Source organism: Ailuropoda melanoleuca, chromosome 4, assembly GCF_002007445.2.
Source record: "Ailuropoda melanoleuca isolate Jingjing chromosome 4, ASM200744v2, whole genome shotgun sequence".
NCBI lineage: Eukaryota > Metazoa > Chordata > Mammalia > Carnivora > Ursidae > Ailuropoda > Ailuropoda melanoleuca.
In genome coordinates, this window is record NC_048221.1 from 107,815,642 (window position 1) to 107,830,053 (window position 14,412).

Sequence of the window (14,412 nt, forward strand, 5' to 3'; positions counted from 1 at the left end):
CCCATTGCTGTGAGCCCTTCCTCTGCAGTGAGGTGCGTTCTACTCTGGTCTTGAAGAGCAGAGCATTTGCTAGCAACCTCTCAGATTCGGATCCTTTAATCAAAAATTAATGTAAGCTAATGTAAGAGATGCTTACATATCCAGAACAAAGGCAGTATCAGGAAATAGGACTTCAGATGCTACGAAGCTGTGTGGCTAAGTGAAGCACGATCTCTGTGTACTAAAGGGCCACTGAAGGACTGCCATCCCTCGCTTTCAGGAAGGCCTGCAATGGGCTCCAGTTGTACATTCTTACATGAGTACATGATCCCCTGTAGTCTGTCTTTATGATTTTTTAAAGACTTATTTAGAGAGAGAACGAGAGAGAGTGAGCATGCATGAGCAGGGGCAGGAGCAGAGGGAGAGAGAGAATCTCAAGCAGACTCCCGGCTGGGCACAGAGACAGAGCCAACATGGGGCTTGATCTCAGGACCCTGAGGATCATGACCTGAGCCAAAATTAAGAACCAAATGCTCAGGGGCGCCTGGGTGGCACAGTTGTTAAGCATCTGCCTTCAGCTCAGGGTGTGATCCCAGTGTTCTGGGATCGAGCCCCACATCAGGCTCTTCTGCCATGAGCCTGCTTCTTCCTCTCCCACTCCCCCTATTTGTGTTCCCTCTCTCGCTGGCTGTCTCTGTCAAATAAATAAATAAAATCTTTTTTTAAAAAAAAAGAACCAAATGCTAACCAACTGAGCCACCCAGGTGCCCCTGTATTGTCTTTAAATGATAAAGATTCGTTAAAGAAAAGCAACACGGTGTCAGACAGATATTATCAGAAACCTTTTTATTTAAAGTCAGACGATAGAAAGGTGTCACAGAAAAAAAATTACAGAAACTCGCAACAACAGAACGTAACTTGTAAAGTTATTAGTAAATGAGAAGAAATAATATTCCTGATTTTCTCAAATGATTTGTTAGTTCTTAAGTAGAATAATTTATCAATTCAGCAAAATACACCCTGCTGGTAACTTTTGAACAGAGAGTAGATTAACAGTTCCGTTAACTTACTAGATTGGGATCTCAAAAACCTTGCAAAGTGAAACAGTCAAGGCAGCATTTCCCCAACATTTGAGATACAACTTGGGGAACTGAAATAATAACACTAGAAATTTTTGCTTTGTTTTAAAATCCCGCCTCATTCTGAATAGGTTTAACCTGCATTTTAGCCCACAGATGGTGCTTGTGGGTCTGACAGAAAATGGATGATCGTAAGTCTGGACACAGAACGTCCCCCTCCAGTTCCCCCCCACCCCCACCCTGGACACACATTGCGTCCTAGGACACAGCGCCATCAATGCCTTTGTCATGTGCAGGCATAGAAGCCCTGGACTAAAACCAAAATGACCTGGGCCCTGGAAACCTGGGTCTCTGCGGAGCCCTTTCTGAATCCTGGGTCGGGCAGCAGGGGATTTAGGGTCAGGAATGTAAAATTCTTTTTAAAACTTTGGCAAGTAAGTATTACAAATGACTTGTTGATTGTCACTTTTATAAGGAAATATCATTCCACCTCTTGAAAAGATATTTTCCTCTCTTATTTGACTTCCCTCTCAAACAACTGAAGGGGAAACGACTGTAAAACGGAGGTGGACAAAAACCTCTTGTAATAATGATTAGTTTATAATTTTTCACTTTCTCTATTTAAAAAGCCTATAAAATGTATAGTCTATCACTGACAACTAACACTAAAATATTGCTCATAATGGAGGTTTGGGAATAACATGGCTAGTTTTTTGGGGGGGGCTCTATATATTTAATTCTTTTACAATACACTATATATCAGACCTCTGACAAAATAATATTAGCTAATGCAAATTCTACTGCTCCTCTTAGCCTTAATACCCTCACAGAGGTATGAAAATCAGTAATGAGCCAAGAACTGCGGGGACTGGTAATTCAGAGAGCTAATATTTTTCTAAAATGCTATAGTTAGCTATATGTTAACTTTTCTGACAAATTCAAAGTTTTAAAAAACAAGAGATTCAAGGATATACAAGACTAGAGAATACTAGTCTAAGAACTCACAATCTTGTTTGAAGAAATAGATCTTCTCTGTGCCCACAATGATTTTGCCCACTGTAACATATGACTGTTCTATTCCAAAGGCTAATGAAGGGTATTAAGGAACACACAAGACCCAATGTAGAGTCCACGTCATGACTTTAAAGAGTAAATTACCGTTCAAGGTGTTGGGATAAAAAGAAAAAATGAAACGTTAATGGAAATTCACTAGGTTAGGCATACCTTCATAATTGTGGTTGATATTTTGAGAAGGGGAAGAGAGAAATTAAAGAAACATATTTTAAGATAAAAATATGGCTCTGAATATGCAGTTCTTTCTAGCTATAGAAAGAATCCTGCATAGATCTACAGGAATAAATTATTGATCAATTCAAACTTCCATCATGAAGTAGTAATCTTGTAATCTGGGGGCTCTTAGAGTGCTGAATTATTGTAGAAACATTTAACTTCTAAGTAAAGCTGCCGTAACCCTACCTTCACATTGTTTGGTTGAGAGAGGGGGAGGGGAGGCAAGAAAAAAAGAAGAGAGAGAGAAGGTAGGTGCCTTATGTCTACTGAAAGAGGTATACTTTATGAATTGTACTCCTGGGTACAATCATGGAATGGCTCTGCCACATCGAAATCTAAACTTGGATGGATGTCAGGAAGCAGTTAACAAGCAATTAACAAAGAAGCCACCCTGTGCCTAGAACCAGGCTTGTTGCTGTGGGGAAACAGCAAAGCAAGGAGGCACATATCGGTCCTGCCTCCAAAAGCATATAATACCATTTAAAATGTGCTTTTTATTTCTTATTTAAGAATTAGAAATTCTAAATATTATGTTGATGTTAACCTAAAGTCCTTTCTTAGGTCCTTAGTACTTTCCAAGAAAAGCAGGTTAATTTGGGCTCTATTACAACTGACAGACACTGCTGATAAAATACTCAAAAACAAAACCCCTGCAACTTGGTGATGGGAAGCTACTGAAACTGGTTCTGTAGATCACAGTAAACTCCGTAGAGGAAAGGCATTACATAAAGGCTAAATCATAATGCATACATGAGGAAAACACCTTTAAACACTCAAGCCCTGTTCGGTTACATTTTGTTAAAGCTTACATTCCTAAACTAAGCCTTATTTAAACTAATTGTTTACTAATGACTTATACATCCTACTAGACTTAATTTTGACCATAAATATGATCAAGTGTTGCCAACCCATTTCTGAAAAGATAACTACAACTCTTCATTTTAGATATTCACAAAAGCCCAGTTACTAAAGTTTGCAGGGGCCCTATCAGTGGACCACCTGACCGTAGACCACCTCTCCGAGGTGTAGGCCCAAGCCCAGAAGGATAAAATCAGGGAGAACATCTCTACCTTGACTTTGTGTTGTGCAACTGGAAGGATTTTGACAAGACCTCACATTTAGGTTCCTAGGAACCTCCAAACTTTAAGTTACCATGAACCAAAGGAAAATGATACCTTTATCAAGCAAGTGGTCACTCAGAAAGACCTCCATGTCATGTGCTTGCAGAAATACATACTAAGAAGTGGGAGTAAACATGTCCATTGTTTCTAAGAGCCAATGGCTTTTATAATGAATAAATTGGCCACTTTGCCCACACCACACATGCTATAATTGAAGCAAATACACCATGCAATATGGACTGTCGTAGCATTTCTAACCCTCCATCAATATCCAACTTGTATAAAATGGGCAGAGTGGTCAGATCTTGAATAGATGCTACTAGTCCACACAGCTCTAAATTACAAAAGTCCTATGTCTTACTAACACACAAAATGTTAAAGGGAGTTGCTAACTTGATGGGTTAATATTCTCTAAAACAACCTCTCACACAATTCTATTGTGTCTTCAATATATATCATCTGAAACAACATAAAATTGGTGAACCGCACAAATGATGTTATTTTGGAATTTGACCAGCTTGATGCACCCTGGTGGAAGTGTAATGATTATGTCTGTGAAAGTTATAAACCAATTTTACATTTAAAAATACTTTAATAATTCATTCACTCCTTACCTCAAATCTGTGGGCAGTCAAAATTATACCCATTTCACAGATAAGGAACTGGACATTGAGAAACGACACCTACAAATCAATTCAGAACAAGAATATGAATTCATTGTCTTTAAGCCCCCAGCCCTCCTGAGTTCTCCTTTCCTTCTTCTCTTTTTCTAATTAATTCAGCAAAGTGGCTTAAATGTACGCTCATACAGGATTTCTTTACTAATCAACTATTCTTCCACTCTTAAAATAAGTAGGACAAGCAAGGAAAACTAGTCCTTATGGCAAGTTAAAAAACAAACAGAAACCTAAGCAAACATCATCCTATAATTAGGCTGTTTCAGTTGCAACCTGATTCTGGGGTTTGGCACATGCAGCTGGGTAACACAGAGGGTCCCTACAGCAGCAGATGTAATTGCTGAAGCAGAATTTGAAATCACTCCAGTATTTGGTTTACTTTCAGGTTCAGAATGAAGTCCTAACTGGGAAAGCTCCTGAGACAGGAGTCTGGAGCAAAAACTAAACATTAAAATGTGGGAAAGTAGTTGTCCAAACTAAATTATGGTTACCTGGGTATTCCAATTCAACACCCTGATGTATATCCCATTCTACTCGACATCACAGTAACCAGGTATAAACCTTCTGTCACAAACCAGTAGGAATAGTTAAGTTACACCTCAATCAATAAGTCTCATCCAGACTCTTTTAGGACACAATTATTTCTGTTACCTGTAAATGTTTGGCTTATAAGAATAGGGACATAAAGTATTTTCCAGTGTGCTAGTGTAAATCAACTTTACATGGATTCTAACAAACACCAATTCATCTTAAGGAAGACCTTATTCATCAGGGAAAATGGCTACTTATTAAATTTTGGTGAGAAAAAGGAAAAAGGAAGATTAAAATAATCTCAATTGACAGGATATGATAGACTACCCCTAAGCTAAAGTTATCTTGATTAAAAAAGACCAAAAATTAAAATTATAATTTAGACATAAATAAAACATTTTCATATAAAATATATTGTTAAATTTGAAACTATGCCCACACTTTCTTATAAAATAGCCTCTAGCACACTAGCTGACATAATAGGGACTCAAGAATATTGAGCAAATGGACATGATAATTTGCATTAATGACTTTTAAACCTTACTTTTTAATTAATCTTTCAACACCTCTCTTAAGTAAAAAGGATCTTCTGTTAAGAATTTGGATTCTATTTGGATCTTTAACAAGCCAATTATCTTTTTTGTATAATATTTAAAATATGAACATCATTACTTAACGTAATTATAAAATACAAGAGGGAATTAAAGGTTTGCTAAAAATTTCAGTTTAATTACTAAAACTCAGCAATTTTACGGATCTTTTCCTGATAAAGTAGTATTATATTTATGTACGTATATAAGTGTATGTGTGTATCCATACACACATACTTTTTTCTGTCAGTTTTAACCACTTATTGACTTTTCAATTAACAATAAAAGTTCACGTGGGCAGTAAATCAGACAATACTTTCTATGGTGGCTTTAAAGTGCATTTTTTAACCAAAAAATGTTATCCAGAGCCATTTTAGGCAACAATGTAACCAAAGTATGAATAGTAAAAATTCACATCCCCTTGAACAACTGTCCTTCCACTTAGAGCACAATGAACTGCTTAGGTAAGCAGGGTTCCTATTCACTTAGCTGCAACCCCATTTAAGCATGGAATCGAAGCAAAAAAAAAAATGAATAGAAAAAATATGCATTGATATTAAACCATATGCTAGCTGAGTGTTAGTTTCCCACAGAAATATTTTGCTGTATATTTTTGAAATTACTTCTCAAGCGTAGTTATTTTCATCCAAGGACCAACCTTCTTCACTTGCATTATCTTTTAGAGTGAAATGCTCCGTCTCAAGTTACTTATTGGAGCTGTTAACAGCAAACGCAGTCTCACACGTCCAGTTCAAGATATGGATATCAGTGTAATACTCAGTTTCTGTTATAAATAATATATGTATAAAACAAATAGGGCTGCCATTATTTATATACTGCAGAAAAGACACAAGAATGAATACAAATTATTTTTCATAAAAATACAATTTCTAATCAATTTCAGGGATTTCCAAACTATGAGAACATTTAAAATACCAGGCAGTCTTCTGTTACAGAATGCCAGTCAGGAGAGATCTGAAAGAGCTTCTTTATTGGTAGCCGTATACAGTTGATTATGCCATCTCTGTGTTTTCTTGCTATTTAAAATATAGAACCTGGACATTTAAAACATTATCAATGCAATAATCACTACAGACTGTCACTGGATCTTTTAAAATTTTGTTAAAAATTACCAAAGTCATGATGAATACAATTATTGCAGCTACATCATTTGAAAAAGTAATATAAATTATGCTGCTAAAAACAAACAACACTGAAACACATAAACATCACAGTGTAACACAGCAAGAACTCAGAACTATTTAATATGAGAAATTAAATTTAAAAAGTTATGTTAGAGAACTTGGGGGATTTTTCACGTTAGCAAAAACAATCTATGTATCTCCAACTTCTATGATACAGTATACAACAAAATACTTTTAAAAGATATGACATTCAAATGCTTCATTTACACAAATAATATTGCCAATACTAATAAAAGTGATGCCCTTAAACACGAACTGCTCTGCTGATTGTGATTTTAAAAATGTTTTCTTCACTTCATTTTACATTTTAGTTAGCAGTTAGCATTACATATTAATCAATTCTGTGTTGACAAATAGAGAAGATCCTAGTCAAAATACTGTTGTTGCTCAAAAGTAATGTACATCATATTGCTTGAAACTAACAACCATATAAAAGTGGTAATCATTTATCTAAACATGGATTATGAAAGACGACTGGCATATACTTGGGCAGAGTGTCGAGTTCATGATGGTTTATTTACGATAAAATTACTTTTACCGAAGCTAACATGATATATAGGTTTCTATGTCAATTACTACAGTCTCTTAAAGTTATAAAAATATTATATAAAATACCACAGGCTTTAGAGGATATAACTTCATGTGGTTCTGATACTAGCAGCTGAAAAGTATTTATAATTTAAAAATAAATAAACTATAGAGGTAAACCAGTTACAAAACAGCAGAGGACTGCAACAGTCACAGAGTGAAAAGAATTGCTTAATTACACGATAGCTAACAAAATGGTGAAGCAGTTGGATCAAAAGTTTTAAAAACCTCTTTCAGAGATTTGTCATCTGGTTCTTTACTGAGATCACTTTCTGGAGTGGGGCTCATCTGTCCTGGCTGCCTGGACTGCCTTGGATCGCTGTACTGGGGTCTAATTAAGCCTGTTAATGCCTGAATAGGAAGACTGTGCACTGCTGGGACCTGAACCACACCAGGACTCCCGAGACTATCTGCCTGTGGGTCAGCCGGCCCATCCGCGGCAACTTCCACGTTCGCACTGGATTTCTGTGGCAGGACTGCTTCTCCAGGAGAAAGCTCATTTTTCTCACTACTTTTTAAACCACCACTTTTTTTCTGGTTCTCTGTATTTTCTGTTGCTAGCTCTGATGCAGATGGTGAAGCATGCTCCCTAGGGTCATACAAACTAATTCCACTAAGAACTGAACTTGGAGTTCCCAGGGGAAGGCCAGCTGAAGAGGAGAGTTTAGGGGCATATGGAGGCAAAGCCCCCGGCCCAGAACTACTAGTCGCTGCCCCTGAGAGCTGGGATGAGGCAGGGTTAGATCTGGCTAAGTGAGGGGTGCCCTTTAATGTATTTGAGTCCTTCATAACCGCTGCGTGAGACTCTGTACTGTGCAGTCTATGAAGTCTAGGATCAAAATTTTTTTGCAGCCTAGGATCTCCTAATTTACTTCCTGAACTGTGTAAGTCTCCAAATTGTTCTAGGTAGCCTTCTCTGTTTGTGGTGTTCACTTTGGCTTTGGCTGCTGATTTTGAATCAGTGGGCACCGTGTTCCGATGAAGATCACTTTTTGTATTCCATAACCTATTGAGCCTCTGGTCAGCGATAAGAGGAGGCAGAGGTAAATTGATTGAAGATACTGGGTCAGGTTTAGGTAAAGGGACTGGAAGTAAGTCTTCCGGAGCCCACACGATGTGTTTTGCAAAGTTGGGTTTGGTTAGGATAATATCCATTTTAATGTGACTGAACTGCCTCAGCTGTGACCTTGGATCCTGGAGCGTTATGCCAGGGCAAGAATCCAAAGGTATTAAGAAAGCTTTTTCTCTCAATTCTCTTTCTGTGTCTTCATCATCATCATCTCCTCTTTTGTGTTTGACAGAGCCAGCATTTGCATGATGTGAATCAAACTTTGTTCCACCAACAGAAGATCCTACATGACCGCTTCCGTTCCCTCTCAATTTCCTGGGATCCCATGCAAGCCTAAGATCCAGTGGGGTAGATTCAGAAGATTTTCTCATGTCTTGCCTTGGGATAGTCCTAAGTCGAGGGTCAACAACTTGGTTTCCTTTGCTTTTCTCTTTAGCGAGTCTTGGGTCAGTAGGAGTGCTGAGCTCTGTGGAAGGCTGTTGCTGATTCCTGAAAGTTTCTGTTTGTTTCTGTAATGTTTTCAGGATTGACTTCACACTGCTTCCTTCTTCCTCTTCACTACTGGAATACCAGTTAACAGTATCATCTAAATGCAGACAAAAACTTATTGTAAAGAATGAAGCATTCATATTTGACCTTAATTAAGATAATTAAAAAAACACTTAAAATTTCTGGAATAAGTGCAGTCTAACTTCAAGAAAATGCATCATAGAAATGCCACAGTTTCGACATCGGAATAAAATTAGATATGGAATGACAATGATCAATTTAGTCATTGTGCCCTATAAAAAAAGAGGTATGATATTAGAGTATGTGTAAAGTCCTTCCATTCAGGAAGAAGTCAGGACCTTTCATTCGGACTGGCCAAAAGTGTATGTAGTGTGACAAAGTGGGGGAAGAAGAGAAAATAGTCTGGGAAAAGAATACTAAAATGTTTTGGATCTCTTTAATTCAAGTAATACTTAGGCTTCATAGCTCTGGATTTATCAAGATAACAGGGATGAAATATTTTTTTAAAAATCTGGAAAGAAAACAAAACACTAATAGTATTGGTTAAGGAAGCAATGGGAACCAAGCAAATGAGGGATGAAGTAGAGATTTGTCATTTATAGCTTATTATATTTTTAGATGTCTGACATATGTGAATATATTAGCTATTTAAACATTTAAAAGTAAAAATAACAAAACTGACATCCTGAAATTTATATAATTTGACTTTATGGGAACACTTTGGGCCTTAATCCTAAAGGCTTATATTTAATCCTAGTGTGTTAGACACCTTGTTAAGAAGCTTACTGTCAGAGTTGTTCTCTCTAGTAGTACAGAGGGGATTATAAACTGATGCTACAGGAGGAAGTCTCTTTCCTTTCCATTAAAACATACGCACGTTGACTCTGAATTGGTAACACACACACACACATCCTAGAACATCTTGGATTAATAGAATATTGGACATATTCTCATTTAACTCATCTCACTGCTCAGGAACATGTTTCTACTCACGGAACTTTAGTGTTACACATTTAGTTTGAACAGAGTTACAAAACAAGCATTGGTATTTAGGATGGAATTGTGGTTTAAAATCGTATAGACTATATATAACAATGGAAAAAAGTTTTGTTTTTAAAGATTTTAAGTAATCTCTCCATCCAACGTGGGCCTCAAACTCACAACCCCAAGCATCAAGAGTCTCATGCTCACTCAGCTAGCCAGGCACCCCAACCCAATGGAAAAAAGTTTCACTCATATTTTGGTGTCAGAAAAAATGATTTCTATACACTAGATCTCTTTTCTTCCTCTCTTTGAGCTCAGGAAGACCAAAGCTGAACTAGTGATTCACTTTTACCTGTGGCCATTAAATATTTCTGCATAGCAATTTCAATCCTCACAGAATTTGTTACTTGATCCAAATAGGTAAGATGATCCAAATTGGACACACAAAGGGGCGCCTGGGTGGCTCAGTCGTTAAACGGCTGCCTTCGGCTCAGCATGCTATCCCAGTGTTCTGGGATCAAGCCCCGCATCAGGCTCCTCCGCTGGGAGCCTGCTTCTTCCTCTCCCACTCCCCCTGCTTGTGTTCCCACTCTCGCTGGCTGTCTCCTTCTCTGTCAAACAACTAAATAAAATCTTTAAAAAAAAAAAAAGATTCTCTTTAAAAAAAAAAAATTGGACCCACAAAAGGAAATGCTATTTTATTCTTTCATATCTATATATATATATGTATTTTTTAAAAAGATTTTATTTATTTATTTGACAGAGATAGAGACAGCCAGCGAGAGAGGGAACACAAGCAGGGGGAGTGGGAGAGGGAGAAGCAGGCTCCCAGCAGAGGAGCCTGATGTGGGGCTCGATCCCAGAACGCTGGGATCACGCCCTGAGCCAAAGGCAGACACTTAACAGCTGAGCCACCCAGGCACCCCCATATCAATATATTTCATAAGCAATCTTAAATCCTTTGTGGAATGAGAATGAATATAGAACAGAAGGAAAACATACCAGTAGAGATAGGCCAATGGAAAGGAGATATTAGATAAGAAATGACAGTTAAAAGCTTTGTATCAGCTTTTTATCAAAGGATAGATTAAAACTATAAGGGCATTAAAATTTATAAAAATGAACACAAACATACAAAAAAAACCCCTAGCTGTTCACTACTAGGTATTTACCCCAAAGATACAAATGTAGTGATCCAAAGGGGCACCTGCACCCCAATGTTTATACCAGCAGTGTCCACAATAGCCAAACTATGGAAAGAGCCCAGATGTCCACTGACAGATGAATGGATAAAGAAGATAATAGTATATATATATATACTATATATACACACACACACACACACACACCCCCCAAGGAATTTTACTCAGCCATCAAAAAGAATGAAATCTTACCATTTGCAATGACATGGATGGAACTATAGGGTATGCTAAGTGAAATAAGTCAGAGAAAGACAATGATCATATGATCTCACTCATATATGGAATTTAAAAAACAAAACAGAGGAGCACAGGGGAAGGGAGGGAAAAATAAAACAAGATGAAATCAGAGAGGGAGACAAACCATAAGAGACTCTTAATCGTAGGAAACAAACTGAGGGCTGCCAGAGGGGAGGGGAGTTGGGGGATGGGGTAACTGGGTAACGGGCATTAAGGAAGGCACATGATATAATGAGCACTGGGTGTTACCTACAACTGATGAATCACCGAACTTTACCTCTGAAACTAGTAATACACTATACGTTAATTAATTGAATTTAAATTTTTTCTGGATACAGAGAAAAAACCTTCATAAAACATCACCAATTATATTATTATAGTACAAAATTTTATATCTAGAAAAATTGTAATTTTCTTGTTTATGAAAATGGAAATTTTCGCAAGACTTTATAGAAAGATTATCATTAAAATTGTTTTTTCTTAAAATTAAGTTTTAGCACTTTAAGGAACAAACATAAATTGTACAGGAAATTAACTTATTGGGAATCCCTCTTTTCCCTGTGATGTTAAATAAATGAAGGGTTAATGCTACCTTCTTTGAAAAGGTAACAGATAATGTTTATATCATAACTTGTAGCTATCTAATGTTCTCTAGTTTTACAAATTTATAAATTTTATGCTTAAGAGTGGGCAAACAGGCACCTGGCTGGCTTAGTTGGTGAAGCATGAGACTCTTGGTCTCGGAGTCATGGATTTGAGCCCCACGTTGGCCATGCAATTTACTTAATAAAAAATATATATACATAAAAGAGAATGGGCAAACATACCAATTTTGTAATTTGTAAGAAGAACTGGATGCATTAAGCTTTCTCTCAACTGAATTAATTAATTGCTGTATACTTATCAATATCAAAAACACTAAGGTAGTAAACTTGAGGTTTCCACATTATCTTTTATATTAAAAATAATATTCCTTCATAATATAGTAGAATCTTAAGTATACAGCCTATGCCCATAAAAACTTCTCTAATACCTGAATCATTTTAAACTTGGGCTAGAAGTCAAAATTCCTGAACTGGAAAGATGTCGGCTCCTGTTCTATTTCCTTCTTCCATAAAAAGGGCTTCAGCCAGACCTCACACCATAGCTTCAGATCTACTCACTGCTTCAGGTTAAACTCTTCGCAATTAATTACTAAAGCTTTAATGGCACTGGAAACCACAATCAATTTCAAGCAGACAGGAGCTACAAGGTAAACTGGAAATAGAGTTCAGAGGAACTCATTTTTCAAATTTTAACCTATTCAAGAGCATTTTAGGAACCGAGTAATCCAAAGTAAGATGCTATCATCATAACACCTGACACACCTTCTTCCTTGCTTGGTGCCCTCTGAGGTTGGGTGCTGCTTGGTTCATCTTCTTCTTGGTACTTCTGAGTAAGTCTGACAAAAAGAGCTCTCTGCACTGCAGGGAGGAGGCCCGGTGCAGGCAGGGAGCCGTGGCCTGTCGTGTTGCTGCTGCCATCAGATCCACTCCCACAGTTAGGAGAGTCTTGAACAATGGGAGCCTGATGCTGGGCAAAGTCAACATGCCACATCCCATCTACACATAATACAGGAAGACACAGACACCGATTTAGCAAAGAACTCCACTAGAGAGTACCACGGTCAGTTATAAGAAACTGAAGCTTTAATAATAACTACATTCGATTATCAAATTATTATGTGATTGTAAATATTTTTTAAAGATTTTATTTTATTGGGGCACCTGAGTGGCTCAGTCGTTAAGTGTCTGCCTTCAGCTCAGGTCACGATCCCAGGGTCCTGGGATCGAGCCCCGCATCGGGCTCCCTGCGGGGTGGGAAGCCTGCTTCTTCCTCTCCCACTCCCCCTGCTTGTGTTCCCTCTCTCACTGTGCCTCTCCCTCTGTCACATAAATAAATAAAATCTTAAAAAAAAAAAGATTTTATTTTATTTATTTTTAGAGAGAGCGAGCATGGAGGGGAAAGGCAGAGGCAAGCAGACTCCATGCTGAGCGTGGAGCTAGATGCGGGGCTCGATCTCATGACCCGGAGATCATGACCTGAGCTGAAACCAAGATGTGGATGCTTAACTGAGCCACCCAGGTGCCCAATTGTAAATATTTTTTTAAAGCTATCTGAAGTTCTGGTGTAGCAAATGTTTGGCTAAATTTAAAATCTATTTTATGGCTTAAATTTCATTACATTTTACTTAGCTTTATTAAAAACATACATTCTTACCATTTTTTTAACAAAAAATAGAGAACTCCAAAGATTTTAAGTTAAAAATGAGTTATCTGAAAAGGTAAACTTACCACCAGGGTTATTGGGTGGCTGAAAATTATGTACAGCATGCTGTGAATAGTAATTATCATAAAATTCAGCTGGGTTTTGTAGGGACTCATAACTGGTGTTGAGCTGCATTTCCCCAGTACTTTGCAGGTATGAGGAACCTGGAGAACAGTGGTTCTCTCTAGGTACTTTCATCATGTGTTCTGGAAAGCCCGAACAATGGTAAGCACCACTCATGCTCGGTGGTGTCAAAGGTGCATCTGGCTGAATGAGCACTCCAGCTTGACCGTGAGGACCTAAAATTCCAGGTGCAGCAGGCGGCAAAGGTGGGCTGTGTGGCACTGCTGCGCAAGGATGATGTCCCGGGGAGCCCGGGTGCATCACAGGACTGCTGTGTCCCTGAGACATATTAGGTCCAGGACCTGGACTTGATCCAGTACTATAAATATGTTGAGGATGTGGGCTGCTTTCCTGAAACTGTGGTCCTGGTGGTGAGGCACTGTTATAAAATGCTGGTGGCCTGTAGACAGAAAGAATAATATTTCTTAGTTCAAAGAAAAGAGGCAAACAAGAATGTTATATTTTTAAATATGTATTGGTTATGTGTTTTTTTCCACTATCAGAACGTGTTTTTAAGAAGCACTTTATTCTACATTATCTCCAAATGAAAACACCAATATCTGCATCTTGCCTTCATTTTACCCGCAGTCTTAATTGACACTACCAGCTATTCTAAACCTTACAGATATTTTGAAAAATACAGAAAAGTACAAAGATAAGAATCACCTCTAATCCCGCCACCCAAAGATACACTTTTTGATTTGTTCTCTCCTAGACTTTTTCTAGGCATACACAGACCTTTTTTTAAATATAATAAAATTAGGAATTACACTATATAAACACACAACTTCCCAATTTCTAATCGATTACTGCTGGCATATAAAAAGACCTTTAGGTTTTGATTATTCTTCTTCTTTCTGGACATTTTATAATTCAATTACTATTTCTAATAGTTTTGTCAGTTGATTCCTTCAGGTTTA

At 37.6% G+C, this 14,412-nt stretch overlaps 1 protein-coding gene across 3 annotated transcripts in view; it reads right to left on the bottom strand.

Annotated features, from left to right (window-relative positions):
• Positions 1-810: 810 nt before the first annotated feature.
• Positions 811-14,412, bottom strand: part of ZC3H6 (zinc finger CCCH-type containing 6) — a 66,181-nt gene continuing 52,579 nt past the window's right edge. For all 3 annotated transcript variants that reach the window (XM_011231153.3, XM_019804942.2, XM_034659521.1), the window contains 3 exons: positions 13,396-13,892; positions 12,430-12,663; positions 811-8,715 (listed from right to left, as the gene is read on the bottom strand). In XM_011231153.3, coding sequence (XP_011229455.2) covers positions 7,247-8,715; positions 12,430-12,663; positions 13,396-13,892 — 2,200 coding nt within the window. In that variant the 3' untranslated portion in view covers positions 811-7,246. The remainder of the gene's footprint in view (positions 8,716-12,429; positions 12,664-13,395; positions 13,893-14,412) is intronic.